The sequence below is a fragment of the Gymnoscopelus braueri genome (genome assembly GCF_963280865.1).
Source record: "Gymnoscopelus braueri genome assembly, chromosome: 8".
Classification (NCBI taxonomy): Eukaryota; Metazoa; Chordata; class Actinopteri; order Myctophiformes; family Myctophidae; genus Gymnoscopelus; species Gymnoscopelus braueri.
In genome coordinates this window covers 44,087,078-44,108,446 of record NC_137609.1, presented here as the reverse complement: position 1 = coordinate 44,108,446, position 21,369 = coordinate 44,087,078, and the positions used below count along the sequence as shown (strand labels likewise).

Below are 21,369 nucleotides of genomic sequence, written 5' to 3'. Positions count from 1 at the left end.
CAATGTTCTCCATCAAGGGTCAGCAGGCTGACCGGCATGTTCCATTAACCCATTAAAACCCGGGGAACGCATTCCGTGTCATTTTAGATATATATTTTTTTGGCTATTCGAAAATAGCCGATCTACAAGCTCAGATATGCTATTTTTTGGAAAATCGTGAAAATGTGTGCAAATCTTTTAATATCTTTTAATATATATATGTTTGTAAGCAAACATTTGTAACTCAAATCTTTACTTCTGGGGGGTCCCTGGAACAAAATATTTGACTAATGTTCGTTTAAAATATATATATTCAACGATTTTCACAAATGTTCAATATGTATATATCGCGCTATGAGCTTGTAGATCTGCTATTTTTGATTAGCCAAAGAAATCTAAAATGAAAGAGATGTGTTCCCGGTCTAAATGGGTTAAAAAAAATAAAAAACACAGCACAGAGTTGACTCCCCAATGGAAGAAACTTTTAAATTAACCACCGAGTGCAGTGAAGCACCATCACTGGAGATCCGGGATCAGTGGAAAGAGCCTCATCTCCATATAATGTTCAGACCACGAACGGTGAAAGCTACACAATCTGTGATCCAGAGAGACAGGAAAAAAGGTCCCTCTGGGCCACAAAAAGTTATGGTATCAATTTAAGAAATTTCCCTTACAAGTGGAAAAAAAAGGACTAAATGGGCCCCAGGCAGCAGCATCAGTGCAACCTCTCACATCTTTTTAAATGCTGAAAAAAAGCCAACTCCAGGGTTCCAGGCTTTGTTCTTTAAATGCTCTTATAAGTGCACCACACCTAAGTGACAAGTGGGAGGATGGGAGAATGGAGGCACAGCCTTCCTTTTAAAAGCTGCAATCAACAACTCTTTTTGTGTGAATAAAATGTCATCTTAACCGATCTGTCCCGATTTATATTCATTTATACAATAACAAAATGTAATAAAAGAAATGAAAAAGTTATCGAAAAAAACATGGCCCCCTCACGTATTAGGAGGGCATTATGAGACACTAGAACCAAGGACGGGTGTTCTTGATGAATCTATCATGGTCAAAATGGAAGTTACAATGGGTTTGTATTAGCCTGACACTCAGCCTGAATTTTCATTTCGTTTCACTCCATTATTCAGTCTGAAAGCCCTCTCAGTGCAGCCGTTTTCTGAGATGGGGGCGTGGCCAAAGTTGGACTCTTTGGCGATTGGTTCATACTGGATTATCCCGATCCCGATTCGCCGTACAGATTTTCAACCGAGAAAACCACGCCTTCGACAGCGTCACCAGACCCTGAATGCGAGGCTAGCGATTTAGGGGGTGGAGCCAGGCTAGGTTTGTATAGGAAGGGGTCGTGTGAGTGTCAGGTAAAATGTCTTGGGTGTTCACAAAAGCCTGAGTAGATGATAAAATGACCCAATTTAAATTTTGTACACATTGCGTGCCAATCGCGTAGATCTATGCGAACCTAAATAATTGCGCAGCGTGCCAGTCGCGTAGATCTATGCGAAGTGGTCTTTTTTTTTTCTCCGCAGGTTCACATTTCATTGTAGGCCTCCCTCGCAGTGACACATTTCATTGTAGCACACCCGGATATGATAATATCCGTATCCGGAGATTTTCGTTCCCACCCGCCGTCGCTCTAAATCTTCCCCTAATCCGCCATTATCTCGGTTGTTGTTTTTCTCCTCGCTGATCGCTGTTTAACATAAACCGCGACTACTGCAAAATGGAATGTCGCCGATTGAAACGGTCTTCTCTGGGCCACTCACACAGCTACCATCTACGATGTCTACGGTGGATTTTTATGAAACAAAAACTTTGCAGATAGAATGAGGATAATTCAAGCTTTCAAGCTGCCAAGATGGTGAGTTTAACATCATTTAATACAATCAGATAGGACTTTTCTGTTTGGATGTATGGGGCTGTCAAGGCCAGAAAGTAGTTTTTTGCCACTCAGTAGGCATTACCGCATAACTTCCGAGTACGATGATGTCACGCGCATATCCGCTATTGTATTGCATTGTGTTGCATTGTATCGTGTGCGGCTGCTCTTTGTCTCCATGCAAGACAGATCTCTCCCCGGAGACACAATAAAATAACCTTGAACCTTGAGACTCTGTCAACACACAATGAGAAGATGTACAATTTGAAACACCTGAGGGGAAAATACATTATGAGGACAGCCCTCCATTAAATATTGTGAACCACTTCTTTTGAATATAAATCCCATAATAGAGCCGGAATGGAAGAACTTGAACAGTAAGGAAGCCTCCGCGCAGTCCACGGTCACACGTGTACCACACACCAGTCGTGGAAAAAGTACTTAAATGTTTTACTTAAGTAAAAGTATCAATACTGCAATGTAGAAGTACTCTGTTCTCACGAAAATGTACTTAAGTACAGTGCTTGAGTAGATGTACTTAGTTACTTTACACCACTGCTACACACACAAACATAAACCCTATAATCTCTCGCTAGTCTCCATGTCATGTTTCGTCACAAGCTTGGTAATATGAAGTTAGCCTCCGGTTAAGTGGCTGCTCAGGTTATGTAACCGCTACAGTGAGGGTTCGGGAATGGGGGGGTTGGGGAGATTCGGGGGGGGCGGGGGGTGGACATGATGACACTGTAATAAATTGTGGTATGAAGAATACAAAGGAAGGAAACCAGCCTCCAAGCAGTGGTGGAAAAAGTACTCACATGTTTTACTTAAGTAAAAGTATCAATAATGCAATGTAGAGGTAGTCTGTTACAAGTAAAAGTCTGGAATTCAACATTTACTTGAGTAAAAGTACAAAAGTATTGGTATCCAAATGTACTTAAAGTACCAAAAGTAAAAATACTCAAATGTTTGAAAATAGCCGATCTACCAGCTCACAATGCGTTGTGAGCTTGTAGAACGGCTATTTTCAAATAGCCTCGGTATAAAATAGGGCTAAAGTGGTTAATGTATTATAATGTAATAATTTATATCTGCAAAGTAACTAGTAGCTAAAGTTTTCAAATAATTGTAGAGGAGTAAAAGTACAATATTTGCCTCTGAGATGTAGTGGAGTAGAAGTAAAAGTACTGAAAATTGGAAATACTCCAGTAAAGTAAAAAATACCTCAGAATTGTACTTAAGTACAGTACTTAAGTAAATGTACTTAGTTACTTTCCACCACTGCCTCTAAAGAATAGGAACCGTGATCCAGCACTGGTCTGCTCGAGCGACTGCGTAAAGCTCGGCAAACGATTTGCCAAGGACGACTAGTCTCAGCTCAGCACGGCCATTAACCAAGGCACTAGCTTGCGTCATAACCAGGACGACCGTTGGCTTGTGTAGACCATGAGCTTGTAAATGCATTCACAGTATATACCCTAGATGGTTGGCTTTGACGTAGGCTAGGCTAGTGATGTAACAGAGCTGTAATGTTTTCCAGAGAGAGAGAGAGAGAGAGAGAGAGAGAGAGAGAGAGAGAGAGAGAGAGAGAGAGAGAGAGAGAGAGAGAGAGAAAGAGAGAGAGCTCAACCCTCATCCTATACATGAATCCACAGAGCGCTGCACCGTAGGTGGCGCAATCATTGCTGCGGTGTCAGTCAGCTGCTGCTGCGGTTCTGTCCATCTGTTGACGTTAGCAGAGCTAGCCATAAACTAGCCTATCTATTGACACCTGACGCAGGTGGTTTGTCTCGATTTTCTGTACATTTTTGTAAAGTTAGCGTTAGTAAAAGTTATTAAAAAGCACTGTAAAAGAGTAACGTGAGCAGTCAGTGACTGCAGCTGACTGACACCGCAGCAGCAGCTGACTGAGTCTGACACCTCAGCAATGGTTTGGTTTCGTGTATAGGCTCTATGCACTTTAGAAAGATTTTGGGCCTCTTCCTTACCTTCACAGGTGTTACCAATGACACTAATGAAGGCTCAGTTCCATTTAGTGTAGCACAGTGGTTCTCAAACCTTTTTAAATCCCAGGCCCCCATAACTCTGAGAGTGTACAAATGGAATCAAATGGAACCATTACAGTTGACCAGAATGGAACAGAGCCTTCATTAGTATCATTGGTAACACCTGTGAGGGAAGTAAGAAAGAGACCCAATGTCTTTACAATATGGCTGCTGTGCATAGAACCTATTAGCAATTCTGCATTTTTGTCACTCCATCCGCATCCTAATGTTCACTCTCTGTTTTTCTTACACATTTTGTCCATCTTTGCTGCCAACTGGCTGTGAAACGGTATGAATTAATAGCCTTGTAATCCTAGCATATCAGCAGAGACTTGTAGCATGGCCAGTGAGTGGTCGGTATATCCCACAAGTGCACAGATGGCTGGTGGTATATTATGTGGCATGGGAGTATACACCCGGTATTTTGGGGTCAATGGACCGTATCGTCCCTCATGATAAGAGGGCCCGTGCCATGGGGTGGCATATGTGTCAAGGTGACCAATCCAGGATTGGTCCATTGTAGTATATCCGACCAGCAAGTCCCCAACATACCGTAGCTCCACCCCTATTTCAATAGGCTATAGGGCATAGCAGTGTGGCGGCCATTTTCTGGTTCCACTTCAAAATAGTCAATGCATTTTTCCCATTGACATTTCCGAAAATATCAATTATTTTAAGCCTAGAATCAAGCCATCCAGGGTCCTGGTGAATCATGACCATAAAAACATTTTTCTGTGATTTTTTTTAATTTTTATATTTAATTATATGATATACTATATTTAATAAATACCCTTTGTTTTGCCGTTTTCAAATAAGTGTTTTCACAAAATCAAACGTTTTATGCTCATGATGGAAATGTCAATGGGAAAAATGCATTGACTATTTTGAAGTGGAACCAGAAAATGGCCGCCACTGCTATGCCCTATATGCAGAGCAGCCATATTGGCCAGAAATTGGGCCTCTTCCATACTTCCTTCACAGGTGTTACCAATGATACTAATGAAGGCTCTGTTCCATTCTGGTCAAACAGAGCTAAGGTGCTGATATTGAGCATGTTGGCTCACTGGAGACACTCTGCTACACCAGCGGGTCCCAAAGTGTGGTCCAGGGACCCTCATGGTTCCTTGAGGGGGTCCCAAATGGCCCCTTGCGGGTGTGTAACTCTGAGAGTGTACGAATGGAACCAAATGGACCCGTAAGGGTCCATTTGGTTCCATTTGTACACTCTCAGGGTTATGGGGGTCCACTGTGCTACACTAAATGGAACAGAGCCTTAATTAGTATTGGTAAGACCGGTGAAGGAAGTAAGGAAGAGGCCCAATTTATTTCCAATATGGCTGTGCATAGAGCCTCTTGGCAAAGAGAATACTGTATGCTAATGACGACTGAAGCTCCCCATGGTCATCGTGACACAAATATCTCCCTTCAGATGTTGCAAATTTCCTATGAATTTAGTTGTCACGCATTTGTATTTATAGAATATTTCCTTTCGGTTTTCTATTTTGGTCCTTCATCTGCAAAGTGACACTCTCAGTGCCCCGTAAACAGTAGTGGAAAAAGTACTCACGTTGTTTACTCAAGTAAAAGCATCAATACTGCAATGTAGAAGTACTCTGTTACAAGGAAAAGTTTGGAATTCAAAATTGACTTTAGTAAAAGTACAAAGGTATTGGTATCAAAATGTACTTAAAGTAGAAAAGTAGTAAGTACTCATTTTGCAGAATGTCCCATTTCACAAGTTTTCAAATGTATAACATGTAGAAAAATCTTTTGAAAATAGCTGATCTACAAGCTCACAATGTGACGCATTGAGAGCTTGTAGATCGGCTATTTTCAAATGGCCGAAATGTATATAGGGCTAAAGTGGTTAATGTATGTTTTAATAATCAAAATCTACAAAGTAACTAGTAACTAAAATTTTCAAATAATTGTAGTGGAGTAAAAGTACAACATTTGCCTCTGAGATAGTGGAGTACTTGGAAATACTCCAGTAAAGTAAAAGTACCTCAAAATGTGTGCTTCAGAGCACCAGAGGTACCGGTTCTCTTGTCAACCAGTAGTGGTCTTGAGTAAATATACTTAGTTACTTTACACCGCTGGTCCTAAATGGTTTCAATGTGAGCCCAGTTTCACTCTTGCACCATTGATTCTAACATCCCGGCTACCTCTCTCTCTCTCTGTTTCTCTTTCTCTTTCTCTTTCTCTCCCTCTCCTCCCCCCCCACCTGAGGAACTTGCCGGCAACCTGCTGGGCTTATCAACAGATTTGGCTCGGAGAAAGGAAAAAGAAGCCCACGCGCTCTCAGAGAAGCTGTATATACATTACACATAGCCTGGTCATACATCATTCAGCGAGAACGTAGCGGAGCCCTTCAGAAGAAGGCCTCCAGAGGGAAAGTCACCGGGGATGTGTGGAGGGAGGGATATTGGGAGCGAGAGAGAAATAGATGGATTGTTGCGGGGAGAGAGAGTGTGTGTGTGTGTGTGTGTGTGTGTGTGTGTGTGTGTGTGTGTACGCAACAGCAAGCCCACCCTCCCATCTTGCATTATTCATCGCTGGTTTGTTTAGATACACAGGTCTCCATGCAGAGCCTTAGTAATCCATTTAGATAACACTGATATGTGCCTCGTAAAGGCAGAACGACGACAGGCATCAAACTGTCTGTTCGTTTTTTTTTTTTCATTATTGATAGATACTTTATATGTCATTAAAAACAATACTGTGTTTAGATAGGTGTCTGTTGATTAGCACAACCGGTTGAAAGTAAAAGATGATGCGGGGCGGTGGTTGTAAACGATACGGCCAATGGTCTGCATTTCTATAGCGCCTTTATCCAAAGCACTTTAAAGTTGTGCCCTACATTCATCCACACACACATAAGATTTACGTCCTACCCGGGTACTAAACATGGGTCTCTCGCACAATTTCTAATGCACGTTTGTGTAGAGGAGATGTTACGCTTTGAGCTTCATGCAGTAGTGGTCCTGTACCTGACCACAGGATCAATGTCAATGGAAGAGAAGGGAGACCACATCATCCAACCACCGCACAGTTGTGTTAGTTATTTTGTATTAGCATAGCCTGGTAAACTTATAGCCTGGTAAACTCCGGGGAGCAGTATGGGTTAGCGCCCCCAGCCTGTGTCTTCCATGAGGAAGAAGCCCAACAAACCCACGTGTGAGGCCTTTAAGGAGGGCCATTCAAGCAAGCCGCAAGTGGAGCCTGCAGTACCACCACGAAACCATCACGCCAGAAGGAAATGTTTGGAATGGGGGGAGAGTCTGGTACAACGCTCAGGTCCTGGACAGCGTTGCCAGATTCTGTGAGAGAAACAAGCAACCAGGTCTAGGAAAACCAGCCCAAAAGAAGCGACTATGGGCCACATGAGCACTTTAACATATACATCAGCTATTTGAAAATAGCAGATCTACAAGCTCACAACGCGTCGCGATGCGACGCGTTGTGAGCTTGTAGATCGTCAATTTTCAAAAAAAATCTTGCGGGGAAATTATAATAAGCAGATCTGGCAACTCTGGTCCTGGACCTGGTGAGATCAAGGAGGAGCCCGGCCAGGAGGCCACCCACAGAGCCTAGTCCCTCCACGTGACAGAGCCTCCACTCTCCCCCAGCCCCCGGCAGAGTAGTTCCGGAGAAGCGGACTGAGCAGGGGCCCTGTCTTGACCTAAGAGGACTGACCGTGGGGTAGCTACTGGGACGTAAGTCGGGGCCTTGATCAACCCCCGGCTGGGTCACCTGGGCGAGGGTGTATGTTGCGAGACCCGAAACACCCGTCGACCCCAGGCTACTACACCGATGATACGTCCCAGTTGCATCCATATGATGTTTTTCTTTATTATTAACCATATTTTACTATTTTGGGGGGGGGGAATGTAAATAGTTCAACTAGCTGATCTACATCGACACGTTGTGAGCTTGTAGATTGGCTATTTGAACTATTTTAAAATGTTTTTCAAAACAGTAGAAAATGGCAAAAAAAAGTTTAGGGATAAGGGGTAAGGCAAGATAGGGCCCTTACTGTTGTTTCTGATATCATCTGGAGACATTACACAAATCAACCAACCTACTGGCCAAAACCATTCCATGCGGCCCAATGTAAAACACACTCCAGAAATATCGATGTCGACGCCATGCAGGCTGAATAGATTAAGATAACAGTACTACCAATGTGAATAAATAGCATTTGAAAGCTCTCAAGTTCAGGTAGAGATAGAGAGAAGTGCATTTACATTCTTCCGTCCTCCTATTGACCATTCTGTATGCCATGTCATGCAGTAATCTCTAACTGACGTCCATTAGGACAAGAGGGGAAGGCGTCATAGGTTTGGATTGTGCCGGGGTCCTAAAATGGAGGGCTGTGAATTTCCGAGCACCCTCTCGAGCGATCGATAAACTCGTCTCATCCTTTGTTGGCATCGGTAGCGGTATTTCTAGCCTTTTGCTGGAGGATAATAAGTTTACTTCACCCTCAGACACGAGTATTTCTCTCTCCTAACAAAAACTGTTGGCACAGCATTTAATCTGAAAGAGAAAGAAATAACTTTTTGTTTTTCATGTGAAATAAATAAATTGGGCTTAAATATAAACTGTCTAGTAATCCACCTCTGTCTCGTTCCTGAGGTACAGCTTCCCAAGCCGTCGGCCTTGGGTTGCATGTCTGACATGCCATTGGTATTCAGCAGTGGTAGAAAAAGTAAAAAAATGTTTTTACTTAAGTAAAAGTATCAATACTGTAATATACAAATACTCTGTTACAAGAAAAGTCCGGAATTCAAAATGTACTTGAGTAAAAGAACAAAAGTATTGGTATCAAAATGTACTTAAAGTGCCAAAAGTAGAATCCATTTTGTAAGCTAAATCTATAAAGTTCTAGTAAAAGTTTTCAAATAAAAACAAAATTGTACTTAAGTACCGTAGTTGAGTACACGTACGTAGTTACTTTACACCACTGGCATTCAGTGTGTGTGTGTGTGTGTGTGTGTGTGTGTGTGTGTGTGTGTGTGTGTGTGTACTTGTGTGTATGTCCACCTCTGAGTCATGCGGTATGAACCCTCAGTGCCGCTAGGTACGTGACCTTCCCTCCAACACCATCATGACCTCTTCACATGACAGGGTGATAATGTCAGCGCGCTCACACTAAGATAAATATTCATGCTGCTACTAGGCCTGACCCCTAGAAGTCTAACATGACCGGGTCATACGTGTCCAGCCCCTTGGAAGTCGGACACCCAGGAGTGAAGGATCTTTGGTGGGTACGTAACGAACCCAGCCGCCAGTGGTGGAAAGTAACTAAGTACATTTACTTAAGTACTGTACTTAAGTACAATTTTGAGGTATCTGTACTTTAGTTAAGTATTTCCAATTCCCAATACTTTCACTTCTACTCCACTACATCTCAGAGGTAAATACTGTACTTTTACTCCACTACAATTATATGAAAACTTTAGTTACTAGTTACTTTGCAGATACATGATTACATTATAAAACATACATTAACCACTTTAGCCCTATTTTATTCATAGGCTATTTGAAAAAAAGCCGATCTACAAGCTCACAACGCGTCGCATCGCGACGCGTTGTGAGCTTGTAGATCTGCTATTTTCAAATATTATTTAGTACTTTTACTTTTGATTCTTACTTACTTTTGATTCTTTCAAAGTACATTTTGATGCCAATACTTTTGCACTTTTACTCAAGTAAATTTTGAATTCTGGACTTTTACTTGTAACAGAGTATTTCTATATTGCAGTATTGGTACTTTTACTTAAGTAAATAATTTTAGTACTTTTTCCACCACTGCGGGTCATACATGTCCAGCCCCTTGGAAGTCGGACACCCAGGAGTGAAGGATCTTTGGTGGGTACGTAACGAACCCAAGCCGCTAGCATTCTCACTCACATATACCTGACTCCCAGGCTTCACTATTACACGAGGAAACGTGTGACTTGCTGTATTGCCGTATGACTCAGTGGAGCCGGTAATAACCTGAGGCCCTGCGCTTCGTATAACACCGTCGTACCTCATTTACATTTTTATACATATTCAGATTGCGTTTGTTCGCTGCTTCACTGTGCCCTGGGCGCCCATAGGCTCTCCCTCTGTTAACCCATTAAGACCGGGAACGCATCTGTGTCATTTTCGGTTTCTTTGGCTGTTCAAAGATAGCAGATCTACAAGCTCATAGCACGGCACAGAGTGCGCTATGAGCTTGTAGATCTGCTATTTATGCAATTTTTGCAATTCTTTTTGCTATTTTTGAATTATTATTTTTTTTTTTCAAATCTTTTAATATTTGTTTTAAAGCAAACCTTTGTAACTCAAATCTTTGCTTCTGGCGGTTCCCTGGAACAAAATATTTTACACAAATGTTGGCTTTAAAAAATATATATTCAAAGATTTGCACACATTTTCACGCTTAAAAATAAATAAATAGCAGATCTACAAGCTCATAGCGCGGCACTCGGTGCCGCGCTATGAGCTTGTAGATCTGCTATTTTTGAATAGCCAAAGAAATAAATAAAAATGACACAGATGCGTTCTCCGGCCTTAATGGGTTAAAACTTGAGTTTAGGGGGTCGAGTTGAAATGGGGTGAGGATCTGCTCCGCACTGCGGAAACATAAGCACCGTTTGCGAAGGCAGAGCTTAGGCCCACGTATCCACTCGAACAACCTGTAAAAAACACTGACGCTTGGTTTCGCTCGTGACACTTTTTAAGCGCCTGGCACTTATCGGTGTCACTTCAAAGAGCCCCGTCAACCAATAGGAGAGGTGGGAACAGAGAAAGGTATCAGCAGTCAATTGGTCTAAAACGTTATGAAGCAACTTGACTGATGCCAACACCTCAACCTGACAGGTCGGCAGCACAGCATTAAGCAGAGGTCAGTAGTTATTTTGGCAGCCAGTCCTAACTGCTCTAATCTCTAGATTGGTTTTCTATTCTTTGTCAAGAGCGCCACAACAGCTCTTCGCCAACGGTCCCCATTGTCAAGCACGCCTCTGTCTGAATAAACCAAAAGCCCCCAAGAACCCAGAGGTTGCATTGAAGCGCATTGGACATGCTGGCCATTCATTGGTACTGCAGCTTAAAAGGTTTCATGACATTCAGTTTTACAACACATTAAAAGTCTTTGTCATGGGTCCTTCAAACGTGTATAAAAAGTTTTAACTGAAAATTCCACTCTAGTGAGCCATTGCAGGTGTTTTGCTCTCACATTTCTAAAGCCTTTTCAACTGCAATGAAAAAAATAAATCTTTGCCTGCGGGTGTCGCTGTTGAGGGATTTTGCCTGTCAATCATCACCTCTGCTCCGCCCCCCCCCCCCCCCAAAGGAAAGGATATGGGAGGGGAGGGGCGAGGAGGGGAGTGGGCGGGATTAATGGCCTGTGACTTCACTATCCAAGGGCCAATCTAAGATTACTTTTCAGCCTAATTATTCAGAAAACCCCAGACCACAGAAAATCCACTGAATGTTCAAAGTTCAGGTTTTTTGAGTGAGGTCATAAAACCCCCCAAAAAACATAAAAAAAAGGGAAAATGAATGTCATAGAACCTTTAAAAACGGCCTGGGGGCCACTGTCACGAACGAGCGAAAACGGTTTCGACCAATGGGCTCGACTCACAAGCTTGCGCATAGAAGTGATGCAAAACGCGTCACCTCCGTGACACACAGCGTTTCACAGAAGCCCCAAATAACCCCCCCGCCCGTCACATTTCACAACCAGGAAGAAGGGGTGATTTAGGCACATGCGCTGGGTGAGCAACTCACTTTCCGGTGCCCTCACTATTATTTTTAACTCTATGGAATAAACGCACACATCATCATCACTGCATTTTAGCATGACGCATGTTAAGTGATGCTGTTCAGGCACTGGTAGCCGTAGGGCAGGAGACGGACATGTGAGCCACATCTGAGCGTGCGTATAGGGGCCTACCCAGTGATGGAAAGTAACTAAGTACATGTACTCAAGTGCTGTACTTAAATAAAGATTTCAGGTACTTTTACTTTACTGGAGTATTTACAATTTTCTATACTTTTACTTCTACTCCACTACATCTCAGAGACAAATATTGTACTTTTACTCCACTACAATTATCAGAAAACTTTATTTACTAGTTACTTTGTAGATTTAGATTATGATTACAAAACATTACCCACTTCAGCCCTACATATATACATTTCGGCCATTTGAAAATAGCCGATCTACAAGTTCACAATGCGCCGCGATGTGACGCATTGTGAGCTTGTAGAGCTGCTTTTTTCAAAAGATTTGTATACATTTGAAAACTTGTGAAACGGGACATTCTGCACAATGAGTACTTTTACTTTTGGTTCTTTAAGTATATTTTGATGCCAATACTTTTGTACTTTTACTCAAGTAAATTTGGAATTCGGGACTTTTACTTGTAACAGAGTATTGCTATGTTGCAGTATTGATACTTTTACTTTTTCCACCACTGGGCCTAGGGCTCTACCATAACGGTCAATAGTGTGCTGCTAGATCGACTGTACCCCCTTTTGCTACACCTCCTCCATTATCTCCCTCCCGTAGCTTCTGTGGGTGTCCACAAAAAAAGAGAAGAGGGTGGCTCCATCTTTTCACCAAACCAAAGCGGCATAGAGAGAGAGAGAGAGAGAGAGAGAGAGAGAGAGAGAGAGAGAGAGAGAGAGAGAGACAGATGGGAGAAAGGGAGAAGAAAGGAGAGAGCTCTTCTAGCTCTACACCAGCTGCTATCATGTGAATACATTACAGTCATAGGAGAAGATCAAAGACGCTGTATCAACACACACACACACGCACACGCACACACACACACACACACACACACACACACACACACACACACACAATGTATTATCTTCTCACAATTGGAATATCTCGACTTTGTAGATGACGTGGCTTTCTCTCTCACACACACACCAACATTATACAAGAGAAAACATGTCATCTGAACACCTTTGCATGCAAGCTGATGATGCAATCATTTTACATAGGCAGTGTTGTCAACCATGATGGGGGTGCAGACAGTAACATCACAAGCAGAATCAGCAACAGTGGCGTACCCACTGTAGAGGCAGGACAGGCGGTCGCCTGCCCAACTAAGATCTCGCCTCCCCTAGAAAACCCAAATAACCCGAAAATGTGTCATTGCGTGCTTAATGTCTCTTAGTGCCTCAAAGCCACGCATCCAACAAGCTTTGAACTGAGCAGATTGGACCTTCCGTTCCAGAGATAAGGCCAAAACATCGCCGGTTTTTGATCGCCAAAGAGGGGGGGGGTTGAATTTTTTTTTTTCGCCTGCCCTAAATGTAATTCCTGGGGACGCTACTGATCAGCAAGGCCAGCAAACACCTTACAGAGGCTTAACAACGTTTGGAAGTGGGCCCAGTACAGCACCAACACCAAGCTGAGACTGTGCCAGAGCTGCGTCCTGTCTAATCTCCACAAACTGTCAACCTTTCACACCGAAAGCCTACGGAAAACACTGAGAATATTCTGGCCCAAAACCATATCTAACCAACATCTTCTTCAGCCTGTGTAAACAGGACAACATGGCTACCAACCTTATGAGAAGGCGGCCGGAAATGGATTGGGCATGCAATCCGTAGAGAGCAGGGCAACATCACCCGAACTGCCCTTCACCGGACACCTTAAGGTGTAAACGTAAAAGAGGCAGACCCTTTTACTCTCACCCATGTAAATACTAGGGGTGTCAGATATTATCGGCCGACATTAGCATACAAATGTAATATCGGAAAATATCGGTATCGCTTTTTGAAAAAATATAATGTATTTTTTTAAGAAGTTACAGGAGTTCTTACTGTATGGTGTGTGTGTGATATGAAATGTGAGTTTACCACAATCACAGTAATCCTTACAGTGACCCAGTCACATTCAAATTAGAGCGCTGCAGAGGGCAGGTGTGTGTGTCTGTGTCCAGCTGACGCTCGTTAATGTTATAGGCATCAGAGCAATTATGCTTCTGCACTGTCAAATAGGCCAACATCTAATCTACGATTAGTGGGACTCATTCTAATGACATCCAGTGAGTCCCGGGACTCACGTTATTGAAAACCTATCACTGTGTTATATTAGATTTATTAGATATTATATTGATATCATATCAATTTTATTTTATTAGATATGTGATGTTTTACCTGACAATTAGTTGACTTTTACTGCTATTTTTGAAAATATTTTAACTCATGTTTAAAAAAAAAATTAAACATGACTTTGCTTCTGGGGGTCCCTGGAACTTTTCAGGAAACAGTTAGGATTAGACTTTTTTTTTTATCGGCTTCAGGTCTTAATGGGTTAAATAAATAAAAAAGGTTGAGAATCACTTACACATATGAATGCATAGAGCACCCAATAACTAACGTGTAGGTCATAAGACCCTGTGTGTGTGTGTGTGTGTGTGTGTGTGTGTGTGTGGGTGTGGGTGTGGGTGTGGGTGTGGGTGTGGGTGTGCGTGTGCGTGTGCGTGTCTCTCTCTCTCTCGGAGTGTGTTTTTAGACTCTCCAACAACTCCTTCAACACGTCAATGCAAATACATGCAAATATACACCGTGCTACATCCTCCTCTCATCTCGCCCCTCATCAACACGCTTTGCTTGAACACAAAGATAACAACGAGAGAACAACAGCCTTCGGGTGTACTGCTGCCAAAAATACTCTGGCGTGTAATCACTCTCTGACATCACGTCATGACTCACATCACAGCTAGAATCACACAGAGAGAGAGAGAGAGAGAGCGAGAGAGAGAGAGAGATCAAAAATGTCCCCCAAGATTTTTTTTTTAAATAGCAGATCTACAAGTTCACAGTAGTTGTGAGCTTGTAGATCGTCTATTTTCAAATAGCCGACGTATATGTTTAAACTGCTCATGTGAGAGAGGGAGAGAGAGAGAAAGAGAGAGAGAGAGAGAGGGAGAGAGAGAGTAAGAGAAGAAAAAACGACTGCACACACAACGAGAGCCATCTCCACACAGTTTGGAAAAACTAGCCACTGAAAACTTGATGAGTGCAACACCAATAAATGTACGTCATCTGAAATAATGAATAAATAAACAAACAAATCCATGAAATTGTTAAATAATGTAGTTGACAATGGTCCAATCAGAATCTTATGACCCCCCCCCAATAGATATTATTAGGTCTTGGGTTGTTTTTTGTTGCCAATGTCAAGAAGAGTGACCTTCCTTAATAATGCTATTTTTTTAAATAATGTATTTATTGTTGACCTAAACTGAGGCGCAGTACTTGAAAGCTATCACTAGGGGGTGCTCTTGTATGAAGCAAAACCCTGATCTCCTCCATGGCACTGTCACATTTTTCAAGTTATAGAATGATGAGATGTGAACAACAGGGACCTTATTGTTACCAAATCTTATTCATCTGGCTGTTACCTGGCTGAAACGTGTAGGCCAAGGGTAGTGTGTATCACATCTGTGTGTATTTTATCGACACAGCGCAGTTAAAAGCCCACACATGCTCACACAAAGGAAAAGCTCACTCTCTAAAGGCTGACACACGATCAATCCTCTGACACGGTTATAATTCACAGGTGCATCACAAAGCAGGCTGATCCTTGACAATAGAAACAAATGGCTGTCTCTTGTATGTGAGGTTTCAATCATAATCTCGTACCCTAAAACGAAAAAAAGAATCTACAAATAGTCAGTGGTGGAAAAAGTAGGCTACTAACGTTTTTTTAATGAAGTGAAAGTATCAATACTGCTAATGTAGAAATACTCTGTTTACAAGTTGAAGTAAGTGTCCGGAATTCAAAATCTACTTGAGTACAAGTAGGCCTACAAAAGCGTCAATGTGTACTTTAAGTACAAAAAGTAGAAAGTACTCATTATGCAGGATATCCCATTTCACAAGATTTGAAATGTATACAAATCTTTTGAAAACAGCAGATCTACAAGCTCACAATGCGACGCGTTGTTGTCACAAACCTACAAAGTAGCTATTAACTTAAAGTTTTCAAATAATTGTAGTGGAGTAAAAGTACAATATATGCCTCTGAGATGTAGTGGAGTAGAAGTAAAAGTAGTGCAAATTGGAAGTACTCTTGCAAAGTAAAAATAGCTCAAAATTGTACTTAAGTACAGTACTTGAGTAAATGTACTTAGTTACTTTACACCACTGCAAATAGTCGTATGTATCCATCGAAAATTGGCCAAACATTTTGACAGCCTATGCAGCGCTGGAAGGGGGGTATCCCGTCTTCCCTGGTGGCAGGCTGGGGGAAGGGGAGGTGTCCCCCAGTGAGTTGTGTAAAGTAACTAAGTACATTTACTCAAGTACTGTACTTAAGTACAATATTGAGGTATTTTTTACTTTACTGGAGTATTTCCAATTCTCAGTACTTTTACTTCTACTCCACTACATCTGCAGAGGCAAATATTATACCTTTACTACACTACAATTATTTGAAAACTTTAGTTACTTAGTTACTTTGTAGATTTTGATTATTATTACAAAACATACATTAACCACTTCAGCCCTATATACATTTCAGCCATTTGAAAATAGCTGATTGATGCGAGGGATCGTGAGCTTTTAGATCTGCTATTTTCAAAAGATTGTTGTACATTTGAAAACTTGAAATGGGATATTATGCATCTACTGTTGGTACTCAAAGTACATTTTGATGCCAATACTTTTGTACTTTTGCTCAAGTCAATTTTGATTACCAGACAGCAACAGTGTTTCTATATTGCAGTAGTATTGATACTTTTACTTAAGTAAAAAATGTGAGTACTGCCCCCAGTGTGAATCTGCACACTGGCCACAGCAGGTGATCGTGGGATAAAGAATTGGTCATGCAATAATGACTTACCATGTTGACTTCTGACACCATGTCTATGCTTGCTATGTCTATATTCATCCCAACACCAACAGGAGGACCTGAAGACACCCAAAACGAGGACAAACAAACACACGTATATCAATAACAGTCAGCAAGCACACAGCGTCACGACTCATTTGAAGACAATAGACACGTTTAATAATAATGTTTGAAACATAAATGACTATTGTTAGCCGGGATACACTTTACAGCTCCTGATAGTTGGGGGGGAAATAATGCCTCGAGAAGTTATATCCCCATAGGCTATACTCAAATAGAATCTCTTTACATGGCCACTAGATCCAAATAACACAAGACTATAAGAACATATTATTCTCAAGAATGGACATAATCCAATGCCCAATAGCCTAGAGTTAATCAATGAATTGAATACACAGACAGGAGGACCCCAATGGAAACAAGCTATATAGTGCTTTCTTGGGTTTCATCCTTTTTAGCATCCTTTTGTGTAGAACTGTACTTTCTGAGCTTTTTGCAAAGTATTCAATCAATCAATCAATCAATCAATCAATCAATCAATCAATCAATCAATGGTTGTCACACTGATTGTAGTCCAATTCTTATAATCCAATAACACTATGCACTTTATAGGCTACTATTAGGCAACTATTTGGACCATTCGCCCAAAAGGCATGCTTCAATTGTGCGAGTATAATGGTGTCGAAATGTGTTTATTATTAGACTTCTTTAGCACATGTGGAACGAGCTGTCCCCGATAGGTGTAAAACAGTGGTTCTCAACCAGTGGTCCGTGGACCACCAGTGGTCCTTGAGGGGGGTCCCCATGCTAAATGATGCAGAGTTGGTAACCAAATTAACCCCTTATAGATCTTTAACTATTGAGAGCGTAAAATGAAACCAAATGGACCCGTAAGGGTCCATTTGGTTTCTTATTTTGGTTTCTTTATTTTGGATGCATGTCATGCTCTCAAGAGTTACATGATTGTTAAACATCTGCTTCACTTAATTTACAAGAGGTCTGCACAATTAGAGAATGTAGAAGAATTGTTATTTTGATCAACGTTTGCCTGTTATCTCTCCCATTGGTACCCACATCAATACAGCATGGATGGAATTGTGGACGAAATCGTATCCAACGACATCAAAATATTCTAAGTCTTGGGTCTGAGAGGCTAAATCTCATCAAACGGTGAATCCGTGGCTCAAACACCGAATAAATAAAGGACCTTGATATGAGAAAAAGGGCTGAAAACCACTGCTATAGCCTATTATACCTGAAGATCGCGGATCAGAGACATGACACGTATAGCCTACTTATTATCAATTACCTCCAACTACAGTGTTATGCCGGCTGACAATGTGGACGCATAGTCAAATTAAGGAGTTGGTGATTAAGATGCGAGTTCGATCGTTTCATTTACCTCCGAAATCTGGCCTCAATCGGATATCATAACCTTTCAACAGTCTATCCACCGTTTCTTTTACCAGAGCCATGTTGCTCGGGTCGTTGGCTTTGGCAGTGCTGTGGTGGAACAGAAAGAGATCAGAGACAGAGAGGAATCAACAATGCTTTATAAATGCGAAACGTTTTCTCAGATCTCCAAACATGTCCAAGGAACGTCCATATTCACACACACACACACACACACACACACACACACACGCACACGCACACGCACACGCACACGCACACGCGCGCACACACACACGCACACACGCACGCACGCACGCACACGCGCATGCATGCACGCAGCATGCACATGCACACACACACACACACACGCACACACAAAGTAAAGGAGCGTCTATCACAGCCCAGCCACTTACCTTTGTGCACACACCACGGCCACGATCAGTGGAAAGGACCAGAGGACACGCAGGCTCATCCGCCTTATTCTAAACACCGCCATTGTCTGTGATGATCTGATGCTTTTCCTTTTTTTCATTTAAGTGAGAGAGATACTAGACTATAGACTCAGAGAGATACGGAGGCTTACAACTTATTCTGGCCAGTGCGGTAATTCCAATGTCGGGCGCATGCGCAGCGCACACCCCGACCACAACATCATGGGAAGGAGTGGTGGAGTTTGGTGTTTCCAGGTGTTGCCATGTCCGCTTATTATAAGCGACTACTGATGGGCTTGTTTTTTCTGTTAGGTTGCTGCTTGTCAAATATTTGTTGGTGGTTTGCGGGTTGTGTTTTTTTCTGGCTTGTTTCTGAAGTGTAAGTCGTTGCTTATTTGGGCTTGTTTTTGTCAAGGACCCCCAAATTAATGTATTAGTCCACCGAGCCCCCCTCATCTGAAAATATTTCGTGCCAGCCAGGCTGCCAGGGACAAATACATGCAAGATTTGCGTTGTTAACGAGTTGTTAAAATATTCCAAAAATGTCCCCAAGATTTGATTTGAAAATAGCCGATCTACAAGCTCACAACACGTCTCATCGCGACGCGTTGTGAGCCTGTAGATCGGCTATTTTCAAATAGCAGACGTATATGTTTAAAGTGCTCATGTGGCCCAATTCGGTCGCTTCTTTTGGGCTTGTTTTCCTAAACCTGGCTGGTTGCTTGTTTCTCTCACAGAACCTGGCAACGCTGGTTTGTTCCCATGTAACAGAGGAACATTTAAAGGGGAAAAGAGGAATTCCGGAGTTTATAGATACACAGCGGTTAAACGGGGGGATTCCCCCGTTTTATAGCTTAATGTTTTCAAGTAGGATCCCCCCTCTCCCCACAAATCTTGCAGTGGTGTAAAGTAACTAAGTACATTTACTCAAGTAGGACTACTGTACTTATAAGTACAATGTTGAGGTGTTTTGCTTTATTGGAGTATTTCCAATGTTTAGTACTTTTACTTGCACTAGTTACTACTTTGTAGATTTTGATTATTATTATAAAACATATATTAACCACTTCGGCCATTTGAAAATAGCCGATCTACAAGCTCACAATGCATCTCAACTGGATGCATATTAGCTTGTAGATCTGCTATTCAAAAGATTTGTATAGATTTTATACATTTGGAAACTTGTGAAATGGGACCTTCTGCACATGAGTAGCTGTTTACTTTTGGTAGGCTACTTTAAGTACATTATTGATACCAATACTTTTGTACTTTTACTCAAGTAAATTTTGAATTACAGACTTTTACTAGAGTATGTCTACAGTAGCCTACACTGCGGTATTCTGATACTTTTACTTAAGTAAAAAAAAAATAGTATTTTTTCCACCACTGAAATCCTGCCAGTAAAATCTGCAGTAATCTAACTCAGTGTACAAATATATCAGGCTACTAATACTATACCCTCAGAGTTACATGTAAGACAAGTACCATTTAACTCTGATGATTTCACTGTGAACATTAAACGATCTCGTTAAGTTAACGTTACAAACGAATAAGGGAAATGAAGGAGGGACGCAAGAATAAATGAGCCGTTGGCTAAAACCCACATTTATGAATGTAGGCTACACCTTAATAGCCTATTATTTCATTCCACCTTTAATGTGCTGGACATTGTTGAGTTTTGCTCGCTGAACTCCTTTCCTTTGCATGCGCGCGTACGTGGTGCGCGCGTGTAAGAGAGAGAGAGGTAGCCTACGCTCTGCTATGATAGAAAGAGAGAAGTGGGTTTTGATCTAGCTCTGGTCCATAGCGTTAGAAGGAGTGTTTAAGGAGAACTCCTTCTAACGCTATGGACCAGAGCTAGTTTTGATCATACCACCATCATGGTGCCATGCAGGGTGTTTTAGATATGGACGTCAGGGGGCTAAACCTAAAGCCCCAAACGTGACAGTGACAGTGCAGATTGTGACGTTATCTCAAAAAGGGGGTAATTAAATAATATTAATAATAGGCCTATGTATTTTAATTGTTAAAGATCATGGGCTATTCATGCACTAAAGCCCTATAAAATATTATGATAATTTTGATCAAGAAACAATAATCAAAGTTTTGGGTCCTCCTCCTTTGTTTGTGTGTGTGTGTGTGTGTGTGTGTGCGTGTGCGTGTGCGTGTGATTGGGTCATTACAGTCATTAACCTCACCTGCGCATTTGGTGTGCGAGCGAGCGAGAGAGAGAGAGAGAGAGAGAGAGAGAGAGGGAGAGCGAGAGAGAGAGAGAGAGAGAGAGAGAGAGAGAGAGAGAGAGAGAGAGAAGAGAGAGAGAGAGAGAGAGCGCAGCACAGCACAGCACATATTTAGAGTGCTGGTCGCCGTGGTCGGTGTTGCACTATAGACTATAGTGGTATCCAATCCATGGACATTAAGACGCCTTTTCAAGAAAACGAATGAAGGCAAGAAATGAAATGACAGGGAGGTGATGCTAGAGCAGTGGTTCTCAACCTCGTCAGGCCGTGCCTGTGACCCCCCAAAATAATCATATTTGAGCCAGGGACAGCCCACCCTGACTAGCACTTGGAATGTATACGAGTTGAGATTACATTTAGTTTGACAACAGACTTTATTTTGTGAAAATAGTAAATTTGTGAAATTATATTATTTGACAATTGAGCCAATGTTTAATTAATTAAGCCAGTTAAAATGTCACTTTACTGTCATCTGGGGACCCCGACCTACATATTGAGAACTACTGTGCTAGAG

At 41.9% G+C, this 21,369-nt stretch overlaps 1 protein-coding gene across 2 annotated transcripts in view; it reads right to left on the bottom strand.

The window, feature by feature from the left end:
- The window catches only part of gabrb2b (gamma-aminobutyric acid type A receptor subunit beta2b), a gene marked incomplete at both ends in the record, with an annotated part of 134,206 nt that extends 115,526 nt beyond the window's left edge, over positions 1-18,680 (bottom strand). The window contains 3 exons of one of the 2 annotated variants that reach the window (XM_080436260.1): positions 16,781-16,848; positions 18,192-18,292; positions 18,598-18,680. In XM_080436260.1, coding sequence (XP_080292386.1) covers positions 16,781-16,848; positions 18,192-18,292; positions 18,598-18,680 — 252 coding nt within the window. Of the gene's footprint in view, positions 1-16,780; positions 16,849-18,191; positions 18,293-18,597 lie in introns of those variants that run through there. The other variant, XM_080436261.1, reaches the window with a different exon arrangement.
- Positions 18,681-21,369: the final 2,689 nt, after the last annotated feature.